Here is a 22,662-nt window from a genome sequence, read left to right as displayed (position 1 = left end):
GAGTCCTTGATACACCCTTGATGCCAGGACAAAGCAGTCATTTCTCCTATGATTTAAATAATAACTTCTACCAGATATTTCCAAATTTTGAACTAATGCCTAGATACTCAGAGATGACTCATTTGATTTCTGAAGCACATATTTTAAGCTAGTTGTTTTGGAAATCTTACTAACAAGGAACCCTGTGGAATGAAATGCTGTGCTTACCGAGATTTTTAAAAATGCAAGTGATTGTTTAATAACATTTAGTCCCAAATTGAGATGACTCTCCTTTTCTCCCTCTCCACTAGTCACTTGCTGTGTGACTATATTCTATGTTGGGAATTTCTGGTGTTCTGATTCCAGCTTTCTTGGTCTTGCAGGGACTCAGGGTGTTATCTAAGGAAGATTTGTTCTCGACTTGGTGCTCTCAGGAACTCTGACCGTACCTATCAGCCCTAGTGAGTAGGGAGAGCTGTTATCCCCAGCTTATGATGGGAGAAGGTGCTCTGTGAGTACTGCCTGAGTCACATGAAAGCAGACTCAGCTCTAGTTCTCCAGTCACTGGATACGTGATTTTGGGTGAGTCACATAACTTCTCTGAGCTTTGGTTTTCTCACTTATAAAGTAAGACAAAACCGAAGATGGAACAGATGTCTAACTGGACTCACGACAGACTGGAAATCATGCCTGGTATTGAGAACTCAGCCAACTACCTAGGGCTAGTGAAGTGATCACTAGTCAAAGAGAGCCTACCACATCACTTCTCCAGACCAGCATAATCCCTAACTGTATTATAAATAAACTGCATTATAAACAGTTATCCTTATGTCCATAGCTAAGTGTAGCTGTAGCCCCTCATCAAAGGAGCTTCTTCTTGTAACATCATGGAAAACCACAATTGAGCACGATGTAGAAAATGACTGACCCCATGGTACTCAGGCCAGCAGATGCAGCGACAACACAGCACAACTCAGCAACCAAAAGCTCAAGGTACTGAAGAAGACAGGGAAGAAATATCGTGACCAGGAAGTCACTGTGAATTCATAGTTCCTAAAGCACAGGGAAGTTTCATCCATGATCCCTGGACAACATGGCTGCCTAAATAAGATTCGATGTTACCCACAGACATGCTAATGTAGAAGTCTCGTGGGCCCACATGACTAAACAAAGGAATGCAGGTAACCGATGACTACAGAAAGAGAGAGAATTAGCTCTGCCCGGGAATGAGATCTCCTCATGACTGGAAGTGAAGATCGAGAAAAAGATGGACAGAAAGGAATGGATCTGTCTCTTAAGCGTGTTGCCATTCTTCAGTGCAGCAGTAGGCAGAGGCTAAGCCATTACCAGGTGACACCTGGGGATACTTATCAACACCAAGGCAGGGAGCTGCCTTGGGTTGGGCTAATATGGGTGCCTCTCACACTTTTGCATGACATTGATAGTGGCCAAAGTGTCTGGCAAGTCAAGAGTCTTTGAGAGTCTCAGTATGCACAGATGAGAGGGATGGCTCATTTTCCCCTCTTCTGTTTACAGGTTCCTAGTAACAGTGCAGAAGCAGAAAGGAGTTTGTTTTCCTATCACATACCATGAAAGCTGTGGTGTTTCTACAAGAATACACAGCCTCCAACCTCACTCAAGCAGAAAGTGAAACCACCCTTCACTCTTTTCAGTAAGTAGGGCTACCAGCTCTGGTGGGCAGTTTGGCTTCTGTAACTTAGCAGTGGGAGATCGCAGCACACACCGAGATGCTTCTCTCTCTACTAGTGGATTCCTACTGGCATTTCCGGTATTCTCTGCATCTCATGTTGAAACTGCTGCACCGACTTTTCATTTCTACACTTTAATCGGAACAGCAGTTATCAACAAGTTCCTTGGAACAGGCACAGTGTGAAAAGGAATCACCTGTTGGATAACACCAGGTATATATGAGAGTCCTAGTAGCCATACTAGCTGACTCCTAACTTGGGCTTTCAAGGAACAGTAGCGGTTGAATGAAAGTGTCTCCAGTTCACTGCTCTACCAGCAAGCTCTACTTAATGATGCCTTGGATGAGCAAGTTCAGAGTTTTCAGGGGCTCACATGGAGCCTGAGGCTGAATTGGGCTGGCTGATAATGGACAGCGTAAGTTAAGCAGGAACCTATGCCTTCCAGGTTCTGGGTGGAGCTAGAGGTCTGTCTACCGATGCTAACTGGTCCTAACCAAGCCTGAAGCCTAAACTCTGATGCCTGTTTTGTTCACTTATAGTGGGCAAATGAATTAATTTAAATAATATTTGAATAGAATATTTTAAAATTAAAATCATTAAGAAAGCATGGATGCCAAAGTTCGATGCAGAACAAACACCTGGTGTGCTTGCACCCTGGTGAGACAGAAAGCCTCTCTCTCTTGCTAGGGTCTCCCCTCCCAGGTTTGCTCCAGCCTTGGATGCTACATCCTTCCAAAGTGTTGAGCTATATGTAATTAGGAATACAACAGGAGGACACAAACATGGGATTAAATGAGCTTTCTTCCTTGGGTGTTGTCTTTAACTTCCGGTAGAATTGGTGAGGAAGGTATTAAAACCAGTAATTACCACCAGTGATAATACTGAAGGTCACTGACTAGGGATAAGGCAGGGGCTTCCTCTGCAGCCAGTGGGACCTACAGAGATCTTCAGAGGTGGAGGAAGGGAGGCAGGGTAGAACAGTGGAGGGCCAATCAGGGAAGAACAAACCGAGGGAAGCAGCTACTTCCACTACTGCAGTTCATTGTCATCAGAACCAACGATGGGCAGGAGCGATCATTCTTCAGTGACACGATCTTTAAAAAGGCGACACTCTGCAGGTCAAGAAAACTATCCCCTGACCACCATTTGGCTACTGCGGACTGAGATCTAAAAGTCATAGAAAGGAATCAACGTGGTTTGCCAGAATGGGGCTTCGAGAAGCCGGAGGTCACAAGGATAAAAGTCAAGGTCACAGGGGTGGGTCAGCTCCCAGTTTGGACCCTGATAGGGTTCCTCAGAGGTCCTTTGATCATCAGGGCATGAGTTACAGAACAATGAGAGCAGTCTAGAATGCGAGCCAACTCTTTGGAGTGTTTTCTCTCTTGACAAATGCCGGATTCTCTTAAGAACAACAGTTCTTAAAGGCGATGCCATCTTCTAGTCACATTGTCCTAGTGCTTAAAATAAGAACTCCCTGTTTCATTTTAAAGAGCAAATGAAGGGGAGTAGAGGCTGGTACTGAAGCCTGGCTCAGCTGAGTGCTGTCAGGACTCTTGGTATTTAATTTGCGGGTAGATAAGGATGTTGTTTTGCCAGCAGACAATGTCGAGGCAATTATGAATGAAAGCCGAATTCCAAATGGCCATCATTCATGTAATTTTGCCTCCTTTTGGACTTAAGAAAATCCAATTAATTCTCAAGAATGTCTACATATTCTGCAAATTGAATGTTTGACTGTGAAGACTAAATATTTGGTCACATAAATACATTTTGTTCATAACTTTAGATATAAAGTATTAAGCACATTTTAGGGTGTGGCATTCTCTCTCTTTTTAAAGAAAATATAACTAACATTAATATTGACATTTTTACCTCATAAAATGCAATGAGAAAGCCATCACTGAAAGACCTACTGAAATTCTAATTAAAAATTGTAATCACAAATGGTCTCTACTGGGTAGAAATTTCCTGCATGGATATGATATTTCATTTATGCCCCCCAATATCCCTTATCTCAGTTCAACCAGAGAGGACAAGGACATCATTGTGGGAGACAGAGTCTGTATTACCATTATCAGCTCTTTTATTGACCACAAAATAAAATATTCTTTAATGAAATATTTTGAATAATAGTAAATGCCATCTTTTAAGAGCCTCACAAAAGAAGGGGTGGATATTAGTCTATGTATAAGGAGACAGATGCAGAAATCAAGCTGTTTTCTGTTTATGCTAAAAACCATCACTGGTGAACTACACTGCCTGCCCAGAAGGCAGAGTTCTAGATCAGGCATGAGAGGACATGTTTAGAGATACAGTTCATGAGGGACAGGGCCCTAAGCAGACAGTGAGTTGCTAAGGCGGGATAGAAACAGAGATGCCTGGTATTCATGCTTAGCTATACACACAGCAGGTGGAAAGCATCAAGCAGGAATGAATGAGGAGGAAGGCAAAGCAGTGTTAGTGGCAGCCGTATGACAGACAGACAGACAGAAAGACAGACAGACAGACAGACAGACAAAGAGGCATGCATGTTCCATTTGAACACTGGTCTGCAACCTGCTCTATGACTCTTGTTCCCTTTCAGTCTTGGTCAAGTCTGCGACTGCTCCTTGCCAGTTTCTCTATCTGTGGAATGTTCCAGAGAGTATATCACTTAATATTTGGATTATGACAGCCCTCACCAGATATCCAAAACTTCTGCTTTGGATTTCCTGGCCTCTATCTGCATTGCTCAGCTGTGCCAGGCCATGAGAAACAAGACAGATAGTTTCTGACAGTGCTATGCTGCCCATCTTTGGAGCCTGAGGCAAAGGAAGAGGGTCTGTCCACACATTAGGATTTCATGTTACATTTAGTAGCTAAGGTTTTCTAGGTCATTAAAGGCATTTACAGAGTCTGTTCCTTTCTATTAAAACAGAAAGTAAAAACTTATAATGAGTTCTGCTTTGATTATAAATGAGATACTTACATTAAACAATGTTGCATTTTAAAACCTATTTTACATATTTTTACTTCAACACATTACTGTGATGTGGACCCCCCCACCCCCAAAACTATTAAAAATATGCAAGAGCATGCACCAGGCTTTTGCTTCAGGCTCTAAGCTGGCTTGGAAAGAAATCAGCTAACGTAGAGGACTGATGGCCATTTAGTGAGAATAATTTGAAGGTTACTTCTTGTGCTGCTGTGGTGATGTGAAGGAGAATAACCCCCATGAGTCATATGCTTGAATGCTTGCTCTCCAGTTGGTAGAAATGTTTGAGAAGGATTAGGCCGTGTGGCCTTGTTGGAGGAGGTGTGTTACTGAGAGTCAGCTTTGAGGTTTCGAAAGTCCATGCCATTTGAGTTGGCTCTCTCTCTCTTTCTCTGCTTCATGGTTGTTGTCTCAACATAAAGGATTTCAGTTCCTGCTCCAGCACCATGGCTGCCAGTCTGCTACCCTGCTTCCCACACGAAGGTCATGGACTCACTCTCTAAAGCTGTAAGACAGCCCTAGTTAAATGCTTTCTTTTATAAGTTGCCTTGGTCATGGAATTTCCTCACAGTTAGAAAAGTAACTAAATCAGCTGGTTAGATTTCTTTTTTTGTTCGTTTGTCAATCTAACTCTTTATTTGGGAAGAGGAACTCTCAATTGAAAAAAAATGCCCCCCTCAGATTGGCCTGTAGGCTAGTATGTGAGGGCATTTTTTGGACTGATGATTGATATGGGAGGGTCCAGATCACTGTGTGTAGTGTCATCCTTGAGCAGGTGGTCCTGGATGGTATAAGAAAGTGGGCTGACCTTGGTCCTGCCAAGGTTGGACCCCAGTATAGGGAAATGTCAGGAGGGTGGTGGTGTGGGGAACACTCTTATAGAATTATAAAAGAAGGGGAGGAGAATGGGATAGGGGTTTTATGTCTGGGAAACCAGGAAAGGGAATACCATTTGAAATATAAGTAAAAAAATATCCAATAAAAAAAAGAAAAAAGAAAGTGGGCTGAGCAAGCCAGTAAGCAGAACTCCACCATGGCCTCTGTATCATTTCCTGACTCCAGGCTCCTGCCTTGTTCATGATCTGACTTTCCTGGATAATGGGACTACAGACTTTAAGATGAAATAAACCCTTTCCTCTCCTTGTTATTTTCGGTCATTTCACCACAGCCATAGAAACTCCAACCATAAGATGCTCCTTGACTCTGAATTACTCTTTCTATCCTTTTCTCATGAGTGTTAGGATGGCAACAGGCCTCCCTGTTACTTCTGGAGGATTGGCCAAGGCTCAGGCTGTGTTTCCTTTCTTCCAATGGAGGTGGATGGACGTGAGATGAGAACGTGGGACTGAGCCCTTCCTATCTCTGAATTCCACCTGCTTTCAGGAAACTGTGTTCTGGTGCATTCCATGCAATACCCAGCAGAGAGAAGGCTCCATGTAAAACTATGTTGAGATGATCAGGATGTCTACTCTCCTGATAAAGTGATAGTCTTATTTCTTGATATCTTCTAATAATCCAACAAGTAACACAGATATGTCTACACTAATCTAGAAACAAAACACTCTAAGAGAAAACTCTCAGCTCCTGTTTGATTGAAAATACTCAAAGGTCATAGGCCTAGGGGAAAATATACTAACATTATTTTGCTAAATGAACACAACAATAAAATGACTCCTAATGACATACTTCTGTACTTATAGGCAGAGTATCTCTCAATCTTCATCAGAAAAGCTCCTTCTTGCAGTAGGTGGAAATTAACAAAGAGACCCAGAACTGGTCAACGTGCAGAGAAGGAGAGACTTTGGATCATTCAGTCTTAAATATAACTATTTATCTGATACCTATCAACTATTGATTGCTTCATCTTCTCTTCAGCATCAGGGTTTAGAAGACTCTGCGAAGTCTCCAGAACTCCTGCCTTTTTTCCCCTAGCACTATGAACAGTCAGGGACAGGCAGTACATATAATAGAGATCTGGGTCTCTGCATGTCTGTTTTGGTTGTAGCACGACTCCTTGATGCAGCTGTGCATTGTTAGGCAGTTGACATGTGTGTACCTACCTGGGCGTGCTCCTGGCTGGGTATGGCACTCAGTCCCGTGGCTGCCATGTATGTGCTCCCAATGGTCTTGATCTTTTCAACACCACTGAACTTTGGCTTAGAAAGCAGCTGCAAAGCAAAGACAACCAGTCAGTCACTCAGCTGGGTGCTGAGCTGAAGCCTAGGTGCTACAGAGCCATTCTAGGATCCTAGACCACAACAAAGGGCCAGACACACTCCCACCTTGAGCATGCAGCGAGCAAACACTTTTATGTATTTCATATGTGTATCACCTCAGGGAGAGGAAGATAACACAATGATGTGCTTGTGATACACAAATTGTCAAACTTAGGTAAGGAACCAGCGTAAATTATGATGCAAGAGGCAGTGGCTGGAAATAAATTCCCAGTTCCATGCACGAATGACACCAATACAACACTGATCAGTGTGTAAGGTCTTCCCTTCACATTCTACAATAATCAGTGCTGAGGACAGTCTTTGACAGCTGAGCGCTGGAGGTGACGAGAATAAAGACCCCCCAAAAAGACCTCACCCTTCCATTGGCCCCAATCTAACATTTCTGTCTCAACATCAGTTATAGGCTTCTGCATTTATCCCTGTCCTGGCATGGTTGGAAGTCTAAAGCTAGGCAGAAGCCACTGGGGAATAGTGGAGATGGGAGGAGACTCATTCAGGAGGGCAGGCTCAAATGAACAACAGCAACCAAAGACCAGGGGCATGCTTTCCTTCTCAGTCCCCTGCTATTCAGAGAGTAATCATCCAGGTTTAATGACAAAGACATTATGTGAGAACCATCCTGGTGTCACATATGCACATAGCCACTGCCACTTGTCAATATTGCAAAGCCTCTATCTTGCTGCAGGCAAACTGCAGCTAACATGCCATTGCCTTTCACTAGACACTTGGTGTAAGAGCAGAAGTCTTTGATTGTTGTGAGTCCTCCATGAGCATCCACAGGGAACTCACAGTGAAGATGGAATAGGAGACACAGGACCCAGCAGATACTTGGAACTGCATAGCTCTGAAACCATCATGTTATACAACACCCTCACTTATCCCCAAGTTGCATGAATCAGGATGGACATACATTCACAGATGACAAATAGCTTCTGTTTTGTATAATATTGATAAGGATGGTGCAGCTGCAATGGCCTTGAAATCACAGGTGTGGGTTTTTCTTTCTTACCAGAAAAGAGGGCATATTATTCTCTCTTAGACAGAATATTACAAGTTGAATAATGACACCTATTTCAAAGTCTAAACTATGTTTCATGTCCCCTCTGGAAAATGATGTACTACCCACACACAATGCTTTGTCAACAATAAAGTCTGCCATTCATAAACAGCTCAATTTGGCATTTGCCAGAGACCTTGAAATATGCACAGGGATGTCAATAATCTACTTCCATAAGTAGATCAATTATATTTTAATATATAAAGGGTTGGTCAATTATTTTTCCTGGGGGTTGAGCCTTTCTCGAAAGTCTTACTAATGAATTAGACGCAAGTTTTAGGAGCTGCTCCCTGCAGTTATAGTAACTTCAAAATAAAACATATTTTCTCCCCCAAATCATCCAGTGAGTGAGGTTGAGATCATGACTTGAGCTACCAAGAATTAGTTGGAAAGACAAGTCTGAAGGCATGTCACTGTCCAGAACTAATTTCAGCTCTCTCTCTCTCTCTCTCTCTCTCTCTCTCTCTCTCTCTCTCTCTCTCTCTCTCTCTCTCTCTCTGTGTGTGTGTGTGTGTGTGTGTGTGTGTGTGTGTGTGTGTGTAAAACCCTCTTTACAGGTAAGTCCGGGCACTTACATCATCAAAGTCAGCAATGATCTCATTCAGGAGCCGCAGGCATTCCAAGCCTTCCTTGTTCACATCTGACTCTGTGTAGAACTCCTTGAAGTCCGGAATGGAGGCAAACATGACACAGACACAGTCGTAGGACTGGTGGTACAGCTCCTGTGCAGAAAAAGGGAGGATTGAGCACTTGGTGACCTTCATACAAAAGCCCTTTCGGGTATGTGGTCTTGTGGAGATCGAGATGTTCCACTCTCCACCAGTTGTTCTCCACCAGAGGCTCAGTGTTGCCTCCACTCAAGGCTGTCCATCCATTTTAATGGAACCTTCTTCATGCTTCCTGGAAGATGCTATTAACACATACCCCACTGACCTGTAATTATCCCAGTCCTGAGCCCTTCAATAGCTGCCATTGAGACAGAAAAACTTTTAAAATGCTGATACAAGTTCTCTTAGCCACTAGCTAATAGTAGGAGTGTGTGTGTGAAACCTGTCCTCTTTACCTCAGACAGTTTTCATCTATCAGAGGCTGAGTTAGGACAAAGTGCCCTTTAGGCAACTGAAGGGAAGTAAAATCTATTCCTCAAAGAACAGTATTGCATTATAATAGTGTGTTACAGCCCCATCCTTTGGATGTAAGTCTGCGTTTTCTATTTTATTGGCTCTTGCAAGGAAGTGATTCCTTTAATTGTAGCAGAGAGAATGAATGAATCTCCCTACTCCAGGCCACTTATCCACGTGGCATGAAACCCTGACTGAATTTGCTTGGAATATCTTTTTACTTCAAGTAGAGAAAGACTCCTAGTCCATTTTTTATACAGACAATAAAATCGCAGCATCCTGCACATGTAATTTCAATTGTATAGTGACATCTTCATCTTCAGTGTCTTCAGAAAGAAAGGGCTATGGGTGGACTCATCCCAGGTGTGGAGGGCCTATCCATAGCACAGGCAGAGCAGCGTGGTCTCACTGTGTTTGCAGTGCAGCTTGGGAAGGGATGACTTTGCTAGGAAGTGTGAGGAAAGTTTGTTTAAATCAGATGGATAGCTTCTGAGTGGAGTGGAACAGCACTACAGGGGCTGATCCTGTCCATGTGCCTGGCAGAGAAAAGGTGCAACTCTCTAAGAACACACTTAGTGAGCTCTGCTCCCCCAGAACTCAGGCCCATCCTTTGGCAGGGTGCATCCTTAAACAGTACTGTAACTCCAGGTTTGAGTGCCCCGTAGAGGGACTAGTTTTTACCTCCATAATAAACACTTCATGGCATGACGCCCAAAGGAAATCATAACAGCTTCAAGGCAAAGCAGATCACGCCAAGCTCCCACTCCCGGTAGCTCTCATCTTAGAGTGCTTTCAGCTACTGTCTCCAAATTGGCAGGCGCTGCAAGAACAATAGCATCAAGGATCTTCTTTCTTCTCTGCATCTAGTGTGGTTGAGATGGCCCGCAGCATCTCTTTACAAAGCTGTTCTGTGAAGTGAACTTCATTTCCTTTGTAGACAACTTGAAGCACAGGAGACTGCCAAGGTCATGTTCCAAGAATGCTGGCTAGAGCTCAGCAAGCAGGGTATCAGCAAAGAGAGAACAACTGGGAGCCCATCTTGGTTGATACCATTTAATAAGAGTGGTAAAAGATGCACTGATTCTCATCTTACGGACAAGAGTACATGTATCCCCATCCACAATTGGCATTGGCATTAGTTAGTGGTCCCCTGGGAATAAAGTATAGATGGGATAATAGCCATCACATACTAAATGCCCATTTTGTGATAGGATGGCCACTTCTATGCACATGATACTTTCACTAAGACACATGACTACCTAAGGATAAGGAAACCGAGGCACAGAGCAATTGCATTAGTCCTCTAAAGATGTAATTACTCAGGTCAATCATAAAGGCTAGATTGATACTTTACATCTATCAGATGATTGTAGGGTGGCTATGCTCTTTGCAACCAGGCACTTACTACTGTGGATCCTGTGACTTCATATTTATCTTTCCAGCTGGAATCTTGAAGCTGTCTGGGAGTGGGACAAGATGGGACATATGATTGTACTGAAATAGTTTTGGTCTGCATGTCATCTCTTATTGTGGTTCTCAGATGAGACTGTATAAGAAAATCAGCTATGGGTTTCTAAGAATGTGAGTATCTGGGCCTCATTACTGAGCAAATGAGTTTCAATCTTAAGGTTGGGCTCTGAGCATCCACATCACTTTGCAAAGCTTAGGGGAATGTTCTGCTGTGTGGCCCTGATTAACAGCTGGGGTCAGGAGAAAGTGGAACTCAGAGGAGTTGAGGTACCCAATAAGGCTTTCAGTTGGCTTGAGGGATGAATTAGGTCCAACCCCTGCATTCGTGGCAGACCATACACACGAGTAGAGCCCTTGAATGGATACTGTTCATCCTTTGCTCTGAAAAAGCAGACATTTGGAATCATTAGAGAAATGTCAGGGGGTAAGCAGAGACACTGTACCTCTGGTTCTGAGATTCAGGACTCCTAGATGACTATACCTGAAACCAAGAGAACTCCAATGGTTCCCAAATTCCTTCGCACCGATGAAACCTGAAGGCTTGGAAGCATGATCTGAACTCATGAACAGCCCTCTGCTTTTGCAGTGGGCATGGAGTCAGAGTAGACCATGTTCTGACTGATGGGTGTCCTAAGCTTGGGCACACTCCAGAGGATCTGGGGACTGGATGGAGACAGGAAGATAACTCTTGAGAAGATCCCACAGTGGGAATAAATGACTCACACAACTCTCACAGAGCATCACTAAACTCAGATGCATACACATATGATAACTATGAAATGCCAGGACTGGAAATATTGTCACCAAGAAATCACTTTTGTGTCCTTCATTTCTGTTAATTTGTAAATGCACCAAGCTCTCCCTTGATGCTGAACTAAAGCCTGAGGTAACCTTAAGGGTCTTCTTGTCACTCAGGGTAATTCAAAGTCCTTTCATCAATAATTAAATGTTCAGTCCAAAGAGTGATCAAAACTCTGGTGCCTGTTGACCTGTGTGTTCTAGAAAGTGTTTAGAGTTGTGCGGATGGTTTCTCTTCCAGACTTAAGCTACTTCAACAGGGTCTCTGGTTTTACTCACGACTCTGCTAATCTTTCTATAGATTGCTTAGCACAATGATCCAAAACTGTCAGATAATACTAATTTGTCCAGGGGCTCATGTAATTACCATCTCCTGAGAGTACAGTGCAAACCAATCTGTCCCTCTCCTAGATAAGGAATGCTGTGGGCATTGGGCTGGCAGTCCTTGAAGGGCTCTCTTTGTAGAGCATATCTGCAGAGTGTCTGCTGATCAAGCCTTGGTTCCCTGAAGTATGCCACCTGGCTAAATGCACACACATAGTCCCCTTCACCTGGGGCCTCAGAAAAGAATCAGCTAGATGACAAATGCAGTCTTCTCATCTAATGATGAGGGTAGGCTCTGGTCTTTGTTTAAGGCCTACAAAGAGAAGAGGACTGTGGTGAGGACCAACCCCTAGGTTCCCATTAGGGGCTCACTATGGACAGGACAGATTGTGGGATGGCCAGTTTTGAGAGGAGGGACAAGGGTGTGCCTATGAGACTGGATTTGGAGCAATGCAGTCCATGCCAGGCTCTGAGCAGAGGCACAGTGAATGATAGTCATCAAAACAAAAGCTTCAGTAAATTGTTACAGTGATTAAAGAATTCTTGAGTCCTAGTTATGACGGGAGGTTAATTCTGCTTCATACAATGGGATACAACAGGAAAAGACACAGTGGAGGACCTTCATTGATACAGGTGACAATAAGCCATGCCATTTTACTAGGAATTTTTTTCCAGAAAATTACTGTGTAGTGAAGGATGACCAAAGCACCAGCATTTGCCCTCAAAGGCAACCATGCCCCACAGAGGAATAAGAAGCTGCTTCCCTGGTCTCAGTCGTACATGGTGGATGAAGGGACCGTGTGTGATATTCTGTGAAATGCCTGCCTCCCTTTGACTTAGTACTAAGCATCCCATGACCGATCTATCAAGCACAACTGCAGAGAAAGTCATCCTTTCCATCCTTTATAGATGGTGAGACCAAGGCTCAGATGTGGGAAGTTCCCGGATGAAGGCTGCAGAAGTAGATAACATTGAGATTAAAATGTGAAGCTGTGCTGCCCAGCTGCAGGCTCCTTCCCTGCTCCTCTCTTACTCTCTGATTACTGCAGAGACAGTGCTGTCAACTTGACTGGGTTGAGAAAGTAACACAGCATCCTCTGGCTGTCCCTGCAATGAGGCTTTCAGAGATGATTAGACCACAAGGGCTCTGACCTAATAGAGAGATCATTCTGTTATAGCTAAAAGGTAGGAATATGAGGAGGCAGGGCCATTGGAGGAAGTATGCCATTTGGAACAAATTTGTCTTCTTGGGGATATGGTATGTTCTGTCTCTGTCTACTTTCCTTCTTTCCCGGCACTACGGTGGACCGAACCCTTTAAAACCATGAACTTTAACTAGCTCTCTTGTATTTTACCAATGTTGACACAAAAGGAACAAATGTTATTGGAGGAGAGAAACTGTGTTTGGGTCCTTGTCCCCTTCCTACCCACTCTTCCAGGTCTGTCTTCTCTTCCATCCCTCCATGCAGGCTGCAGCCTTCTTCCCTGTCATGTACTGCTTCTATCTCTCAGCTAGTTTCTAGTACTTTCTTTTCAGTCAGGGATCCCTTCTTTACAGTGGATTCCCCAGAGCCGGAAAGCCACTCTCCGGATATGTGTTAACAGACTGCGGCCCCCAAGAGCAACCAGGAGTGGCCATTCTGTCCTGTCCATTTCTGTACTTAGGACAGCCTCAGCTGACTCTCATGGCAGGAGCAGCAGAAGCAGGCTGCACACAGGAATCGAATGGACAGGAGTAGCAAGATGGCCAGTGGGAAATAACACCTGCAGATACGAGTCTGGTTTATAGAAATCATGGTGGATGGAAAGAACCAGCCCAAAGGTTGTCCTCTGACCTTCACATGGACACATGACACATGCAAATATTCACTCACGCAAAAACACACAACAACAAACAAACAAAACCCAGAAACTGCTAGAGGTATAAGAGACTCCTGTACCATTAATAAAAATGATTTCTTAGTATGTCCAGTGATTTCATTACTTGTGGTAAGCAACAGAGAGGTTTCTGAGAAAAATGCTTAGGTCAGAAAATACAGATGACAGGAGGAACACAGGCTTTGACAGGTTTGCTACACCCTGTGCCTTGAGACTTTTCAGCTGCCCCACAGGCTTCTTTTCAATTCTTTACATCAAATTTTATTTTATTTGTAAATTGTAAGTTAATTTTACTGATGATACATTTCTACCTACAAATGTGATACATTAAGCATCATTAAACCCACAGCAAAGTCAACAAAAATTACTATACCCAGGGGAACCAAACCGTAAGCAAAGAGCAGTGGATGCAAATGCGAATGCTTGTTCCTATTCTCCATTCTCAGCATGAGTGCGAGCTGCTGCAAGACTCTTAACAGGAGGATGCTTGGCAGCCTGTTCTGCCAGGTTGAGCTGATCTGGTGGAAAGTTCATCTGTTAGTTTCCTCTGCTGCCTTCATATTCTCTCCCAACCCCAGCACAAATCTCTAGTGGAGGAGACTGCTTAGCCAGCTCTGAAAGCACAGGGTGTCGTTAGCAGTGCTAACCCCACGTTTTAAATTATGTGCAATTAGAGATCTGTCTGCTTTCTCTTGCTGCTCAGCAATATTAAGGAAAAAGTAAACACCAGAACACTCTATTGCCCAAGCCATTTTCATATTTCAACGACAGTCGCAACACTGCTAAGTATCCTCAGACATCCATTTTTTTTCTCCATCCAAGACGGGCAGACACAGGTCTGTGTGTGCTTATATGAAAAGCTTTTAAGTTCATGGTCTCACACATTATCTCACTGTCTTTGAAATTCCAAGACCTTGAAAGTTCCCTAAGGAATCTGACAATAGGGAAATGTTGACCTGTGGACTTCTGGTTTATTTTGGCTTCCTGACTTGGACCCTATCACACGTGTGCTGGTATGGACGTGTCCTCCATGGATGGGGACAAGAGGCCATTAGAGGATTTTGTGTGGGAATGGGGAATCTCTTAACTCACATTCAGAACTTGACATGATTAAGGAAGAATTTTTAAATTGCATTTCTGTTTGCACACTTGTGTGCCTATGTATACCACACCGTGAGTATGTGGAGGTCAGAGGAGAGGGTCAACTAGTGGAGTTTTTCTCTTTCCACCATGTGGGCCCTAGGGATTGAAGTCCAGTCATCAGGATTGGTGGCAAATGCCTTAACCCACAAGTCACCCCACCGGCCCAGAAGAATTCTTAATAACAAGTTATTTTTTCCTTAGATAATAGAAGGTCTTGTATAGTCCTTTTCTTATTCAAGGCTGCTCTTGAATTTGTTATGCAGATGAAGATGGTTTTCAACTTCGGATCACCGCCTCCCTCCCCCACCCCCTGCCCACCTCCACCTCCTGTATGCTGAGATCTCAGGCAAGCACCAACACATCTGCTTTGTGAACTCAAGAGGCAAGCAGCACAGCTCTGTCTCAGTGTTCCCAGTGTCTCTATGAATAGTCAATACCCCCTTGAAATGGGAAATATGAGGCTAACTGTGGACGTACAGTGTAAAGTGCCACAGTATGGTAGCACCCTCCAGAGACCTTCAGCCTCCAAGCCCACTGTGACCCCGCCCAGACCCACCCTGCCCCTCTGACCTCATTTTTCAGGCTCCTGGCCAGGAAGTGTTCAGCCACGTGTGCAGGAAGCACGTTCTCCAGCAGCACTCGATTTAGGTTCTCCATGGTTTCTATCTCCTCCCGCTCTTTTTTGAACTTGTTCTTCCACAAGAAGTCTAACCTACAGTAATATTCACTCTGTTACAAGAGGACACAGAGGTGAAGAGACAATAGGCAACTTGTCCTGGCAGAGTGGAGGTCATCAAAGAGAAAACACAACAAGAGAACAGAGTAGCACATAGAACGGTCTCCCTCCCTGCTGAGCCCCATGGCCCATCCAGATATCTGACACTTGCTGTATAATACAATGAAGAAACCCAACAGCAGGGAACTGGGGACTTTGGCGGCTTACAAGTTAAGATGATTAGAAGCCCCCTCTAGATTTCCAATAGTCAGCTTAGGGGTTCTGGTGGCTAACAAATGAAAATGGTTGTAAGCTCCCTTCCAGATCACCACAAGACAGCTTAAATTATTTTTTGAAGTAGCACAGTAGCATGAGAATGATTAAGGAATAAGAAGTTCAGGACACTTCCTAGACAAGGATTTGTATCACATAAGTAACACTTTAAAGGGTGGCAATTTGTCCTTAGAATTTGAAAAGAAGTCCCTGCTACCACAATTATGTATTTTTTTATTATAAAGTATGGATGTCTTTCACTTAGCCTTGCACTGTGTATTAAGAATGCCAATATATTGTAGATGAGAGTGTATGTTGATATTATTGAGTTAGAAATGGGGCCGTTAAAACACACACATGTGTGTATTATAATCCAATATAAAATATGTGGACCAGCTACTCACTGACAAAGGCCGTCTTTGGCCTTGCTATCATTTTGTGTCTCCTGTGATACCAGTATCTTTGAGTGAAACCTTCTGTCAAAGATGGGCTTCATGAAAAGGACGACTTTTAGCTACTGACACATAAATGCAAAGGAAAGCAAAACTAAGTATTTGCTGTTGTATTGGCTTGATTAATTATAAAAATTACAGTGCAAATTGTAATAATGTATGTATACACATACACATATTGTGCCAGCAGGCATGCAATGCACACTTCTTATGCACAAGTATGAATTCTAAAATAATAAATTCACACTTCAGCCCGAGAGAACAATGATCATTCATTAATTAGTTTGATTCCAACTATACATGATGGATGAAGAAGCATTTCCTTCCTTAGTGAAACATTTATTTTCACCTCGTACAGTGAGGCATTTTAAACTATTCAACGCTTTAAATTCAAAGTCATACTTCCCACACACTATGTGAATGGAAATTGTGTATTTTACTGACTGGAAAATCATTATCTTTTTAGAGTTTAGGGCAAAGGGGCAGTGTAGTTGGTTTAAACTAGAATAGAAGAAGCAGGCCATGGTGGGATAGCAAAAAGACACAGGTGAGAATCCAAAGTCAGGCACAAGTGGAAGAACACCCTAAGAGCCAGCTCAGGCCCCAAGACTCCTGCATGGAAGTTCAAGGTTGTGATGAGGTGCTCAGCTAGCAAGGGGCTGCTCAGGCATTCCTCAGGCACCACAGGAAAATAGTCTCCTATTAGAATTAAATCTGTAATTTGGAAACAGTTTGCATGGAAGTGACAGTTTGTGTGCTGGCTGGTTTTGTGTGTCAACTTGACACAAACTAGAGTTATTACAGAGAAAGGAGCCTCTCTTGAGGAAATGCCTCCATGAGATCGAGCTGTAAGTGATCAAGGGTGGGAGGGCCCATCATGGGTGGTGCCATCCTGGGCTGGTAGTCTTGGGTTCTATAAGAGAGCAAGCTGAGCAAGCCAGGGGAAGCAAGCCAGTAAGTAACATCCCTCCATGGCCTCTGCATCAGCTCCTGCTTCCTGCCCTGTGTGAGTTCCTGTCCTGACTTCCTTTGGTGATGAACAGCAATGTGGAAGTGTAAGCTGAATAAACCCTTTAGCTTCCAACTTGCTTCTTGGTCATGATGTTTTGTGCAGGAATAGAAACCCTGACTAAGTCGGTTTGTTTGATTATCGATTTCTGTATCTACAAATTGTGTATCTCTCTATCACCTATCTTGTACCCTCACCTACATACCTTCTTGCTATGGTTTGAGTATGATTTACATGAATCCCTGAAAGGCCTAAGTATTGAAAATTTGATCTTCAGTGTGATGATGGTGACATGGAACCTGTAAAACAAGAGGGACAGTTTGATGGGAGACCCTTTAGTTATTGGAGGTATTTCCTTGGAAGGGACTGTGAGATTTGGAAGACTATCTAGTTTTCTGTTTTGTAATATAATCTTTCTTACCCATATATCTGCAGTACAATGTGATATATCCGAGATGGCCTTCATTACAGCTGACATGGTGGCAGGGCCTTGCTCTTAAATGTCTAAAACTTTGAATATGTGATAAACTTCTTGTCCTTATAAATGTAGCATGCTTATCATCCACCAATCTATCAGTCTATTAACCTATCTTATCTATATAATCATCCACCCATCCATCCATCTATCACATCTCTAGCTCTTTTTGTATGTTAATTATATAATCTAACTATATCACCAACCAATCATTTATATCTATTTATGTATCTATCAACTCTCTAGCACCTATAACATCCATCTCTCCATTGTATCACTTTTTCAAACCATGAAAACCACTTTAGATCCTCTCTCCTATGTATAAGCAGTGTTCATAAGAGAAACTCATGTTGAAATATTTAAAAGGAAAACAAGAGTGTCCATCTCAAACCAGTTGTAATGAATTAAACAGTTTCCCAAAAGGCAGTTCCAAACCCTGACTCCTGATAAGCATTACTGTGGTCTTACTTGGACATAGAGTTAGTGTTGATATATTGATGGAGTTCTGGAGATGACCTCATCTTGGAGTTAGGTTGGACTCTAAATCCAATGATTGTTGTCTATGTAAAATAACATGGGAATAGAGAGGGAGATCTGATGCAGAGACACGGGGCTGGCCATGTGACACACCCGGCAGACAGTGACTATGTGGCCTAGGTGACTGTGAGGATGGAAGAAGAGATAAAGAGAAGAGCTAGAGCATTGTTTGTCACCCTGAGGAGAACAGTAGTTGTTCCACCCAGCGTCCCAGAGCCATAGGTTTGCTTTGTACTGTTCCTCAGATCATCACCATCTCTCAGACTGTGTCAGGCAGGGGTGTGTGTCAAGAGTGTCTGTGACTCTCAGTGCAGTCACACTCATCATAGTCTCAAGCTTCATGCTTTGCCTATTTCCAAAACTCACCCAAGCAACCATAGAGCTTCCTATTAGTCTGCATGGACAAAATCAGGAGTCATGGGGCTGCTGAGCCTGACTTAGATGACTTTTGTTCCCAGATGCCCCAACAGAATGACACCTCACATGGAGCACAGTCTTGATATTCAGCATGCTGCAGTTTAAACTAGAGAAAGCATAGCCTTCTTCCATATTCTAAATAAAACCTTTAGTGGGCAAATTAGACTCATAAACTAGATTTTTAATACAGATGTTACTGTACATCTGTACAAAATATTGGATAATTTTATTAGTTGTGTCTGTGCCTACATATGTGTACTCTGTGTGTGCCTAGTGTTTATGAAAACTAGAAGAGGGCACTGTATCTCCGGGAACCAGATGTATGGATGACTGTGAGCCACTATATATTTGCTGGAAACTGAACCTGAATCTCTTGTGATACCAGCAAGTATTCTTTACTCTTGAGCACACTTTCTATCCTGGTCTATGCTTTTCTTAAGCATATACAACTAGAATGATCTTTAGGCTGTCAATTTGCTCCTTCAAGAGGAGGTGGTCATGGGGAAAGGAGACCATACAAATGTAGCTTGCAAGGATGCCTACACATCTATGTAATAAACCAGCTAGGATATAGTCACTCCAGGGCCCTGGATGCCACAGCCCTTGGAAACCTCCTATATGTAGAGGAGGCTGTAACTTATTTGTGATTTAGGAAGGGAGAGGAGGCATGGTTTCTCTTATTCCAGAAGACTCTTCTGTAATGAATTGGCATTCCTGTGATGATTCTAGATTGAAGCTCAGGCTCCTGGCCCACCATGGTGTTTCCTATGTGCCTCATACAGATTTGTGATTCACAGCCAAAGGTTGCATAAGTGACTGCAAAGTATCGTTCTATTCCTTTGGGAAGCAACACCTTGTCCAGGTGTCTAGGTGTGGAGAGTATCTATCATTAGGTTAAATAGCAAAAAGAAAAAAAATTGATTCCTTTAAAGACTCCTTAACACTATTATGCCAGTGGTTGACCATAATACTGAACACTTACTTATTTGCTTTAATTCTATTACAGAGTAATGAATAAACTGTCAGTCGTTGGCCTTGACCACAATTACATAGTAGTATTGAATGTTGGCCATCGCTATTGCTATTAAAAAGAGGGGTTGTGTGGGATTCAGTTTAACTTAAGCGCCTTAAAATACTCTATGATGGGAGGTGAACTGAGTGGTTATTATTACAAAAGAGACTTCGGACATGGCATCAATGGCATGGCACAGAGAAGCAGGCAACTCACGGGTGGTTGCTATTTCCTGAAGAATGACTACTGGAGGCATCGTTGCACAAGGAAGCTCAGTTCTTTTCTGTGTAACTTGTTGGGTACCCTAGGAAGCATAGGGGTCTGATTGCACCATGAGTGAGAGCAGCAAGCTTGTCAGTAGTGAGAAACAAGCAACAAATGATCAAGTCACAGAAGAAGCAGAAAGGGAATGAGCCAAAATGTGGACAGGCTGTTATGACAGCAAGCCAGAGAATGCAGAATGGGAGAAACACAGACACTGAGACAAGATGAAAAATGCACACAGAATTTGGGGTGTGGCTAACTTAGCCTGGGTACTGCCTCACTGCCAGCTCCCAGGAAGCATCAGACTTTGTGGTGTCATTGTAGGGGAGTGTTCCAGATGTGGGATGCTAGCCAACTAAACAGACTTCCCAACTGTGCAGTTGTTAATAGCTACCTAGCAGGAAGACTGGAAGCTAGACTGAAATTCATAAGCCTGTAGGCTTTTGCCATGAGTTTATTTAATAATGTACCCACACTGAAGCATTGGTGCTTTTTAGCCCAAATCATCCACTTGGCTTCACACTGCCAATATCATATGCTTTAAACCAGATGCTGGGGACAGAGCTGCCTGGCTTCAGATAAGTCTTATTGTCACTAGTGGCTGGTTTTGTGCACAGGCAGAAGCATGGTAATCCTTAATTTCCACTATTCATAGCCTCCCCTGGGATACCAAGAGAAGACAGCGGCCCTAAGAATGAACAATTTGCATTACAAAATACAATTTTTTAGCAGAGAACAATATTTTGAGAAATGGTTGCAAATGAAACAAAACTACCAACTTTCAGAAGTAGTGTGCCATATACTCCGCGAGACCCATGCCATGGTAGTTCCCCATAGTTCAGCTGTTTGCCAACTATAACACATTTGTAGTTTAAGATTTAATAGGAAATTAATTGATTCATATCTGTATCTGAAGTTTGTTCAGAACTTGTTCTGAAGTTTGCCCCTGTGGCAAAACCAACTTTTGCCTTCATATCTGGCACACACCCTGGTTGCCTACTTTTCTCTTAAGTGTTTAGAAGATTATGACTCTTAAACATTGTTTTTTTTAGCACAAGCATGTCGACAATGCAGATCTGCACTGCAGGAGATGAGAGAAAGTACTCCTTACCTGTCTGCCCAGAACCAGCAGCGTGATGAAGAATATGGAGAGTGACACGGAGCCCATGGTCTTCAGGTCTTTCCAAATGCCTGGTCTATTGAAAACACAAACCAACAGGCAGACAGCCAGATGGACAGACAGACCACAGCAGCACACAACATGCATACAAGACTTAGAATCCTAGGAGTGAAAACTTCTGAATCCCCAGTCCACTTCCAGATTTCATCCCAGCCAAGGACACATTTCAAATATACCACAAACCCACATGTGCATAAAAACCAGCAAATAATTAAGTCCACATATTGATGACACAGTAAATAAAAATAGGTGCAAATTAGCACAGACCTTTACTTTGCACTGAGCTCTAACAGGTATTGCAGGAGAGGTGTGCACAATACTAATCCATTCTATTAAGGCCAGTGGGCTCGCGATGGTTTCTTTGATGCTTTCATTATTGCTCTCAGAAAGATAGTATTTTTTAAATTATTAACTGTATGAGGTATAGAAACGAAATAAGGAAGTTAGTTTCTACAAGGGTCTCCCACTTGTGACAGGTGCAGTTTCATATGCTGATGCACACTCTAGCTGATGCACGTTCTTAACACATTATGTTAAGAACATTACAGAGGCAGGAATCCCATTAACTGCTGATCAGCCTTCAGATTCAGGTGACCACTGTCAGTATGTTGCTGAGCTGGGCTGGGTCTTCCTGTCTTCCTACAGCAGGCATGGCAGTGACTCAGCACATCTGCACTTATGCAAGGAGTCCTCTACTGCAATCCTTGGCAATATTCTACATTTCCTGGCAAGCATCCATCCCACATTCGAGCATAAGGAAGTTCTGAAAAATACTGGGCAATTTGCTCAGACACTGTCCCAAGAACAACATGGTGGCAGGCAATCACTTTCTTTATTATTTATCCTGCTTTGTGAGTTTCTGTTTTCCCCACTGAAGGTTCAAGGGCAAGCGGAATACTAAGATTTGATGTAATTCAATGGGTTCTGAAGTAAGGGCACCTGGACTTGAATTGTGAGCTGAGGGACTTTTTAGAAGTCCTTTCGATTGTCACCACCCTCATCTGTGAAAAGGGATGTCCATGCCAATGGATACTGCCTCAGATTTTACACACCTGGCACATAGACTGGCCCACAGCACTCTCATGATAAATGGTGATTGCAGTATTAAGTGCCAGATGACATCACATATTTATACAGCCAGCACATATACTCAGCACACTCTCCCCACATGGCCCTGGTGATTGTAGTATTGAGTGTATGGTGGCAGTAGAAGGAAATGGCTGGAAAACTGGAAAATAGGGACATCAGTAAATTTCGCAGAAAGGAAAGTGTGAAGAGTAAGAAAGGGCAGATCCTAGTAGCTTAAGCTCTGCAGCCCCAGAACCCTGCAGAAAGATGGGGACATGTTTGTGCTCTTCCAAGCACACCTATGGTGCTCCTCCCTCTGCATCACACCTGCTGAGCCCATTATGAGGCTGAGCTCATCCACCATGAGGAGGTCTCTATTTCTCCAAGAATTACTAGAAGGGTGCAGGGCTCCTTTTCTATTTCATTGGCACCAATTTTTATGACATGGAATCCTTCTTAGCCTCAGGCAAATGTGTCTAATGGCACAGTTTAAATGTGGATGGAAAGCAGATACCTAATAACTATGATGGCGTCAGTGAATGTTAACCTCATTTCTTTCCTCTACATTAA

General features: G+C 43.1%; 1 protein-coding gene across 4 annotated transcripts in view; it reads right to left on the bottom strand.

Annotated features, from left to right (window-relative positions):
* Positions 1-22,662, bottom strand: part of Adcy2 (adenylate cyclase 2) — a 446,592-nt gene that overhangs the window by 30,607 nt on the left and 393,323 nt on the right. For 3 of the 4 annotated variants that reach the window (NM_031007.3, XM_039092032.2, XM_039092037.2), the window contains 4 exons: positions 20,956-21,040; positions 15,261-15,419; positions 8,532-8,678; positions 6,723-6,830 (listed from right to left, as the gene is read on the bottom strand). In NM_031007.3, the coding sequence (NP_112269.2) occupies positions 6,723-6,830; positions 8,532-8,678; positions 15,261-15,419; positions 20,956-21,040 (499 nt within the window). Of the gene's footprint in view, positions 1-6,722; positions 6,831-8,531; positions 8,679-15,260; positions 15,420-20,955; positions 21,041-22,662 lie in introns of those variants that run through there. The other variant, XM_039092038.2, reaches the window with a different exon arrangement.

The sequence above is a fragment of the Rattus norvegicus genome, chromosome 1, assembly GCF_036323735.1.
Source record: "Rattus norvegicus strain BN/NHsdMcwi chromosome 1, GRCr8, whole genome shotgun sequence".
Taxonomy (NCBI): Eukaryota; Metazoa; Chordata; class Mammalia; order Rodentia; family Muridae; genus Rattus; species Rattus norvegicus.
Note: the sequence above shows the minus strand (reverse complement) of the source record. Positions and strands in the feature narration are given on the sequence as shown.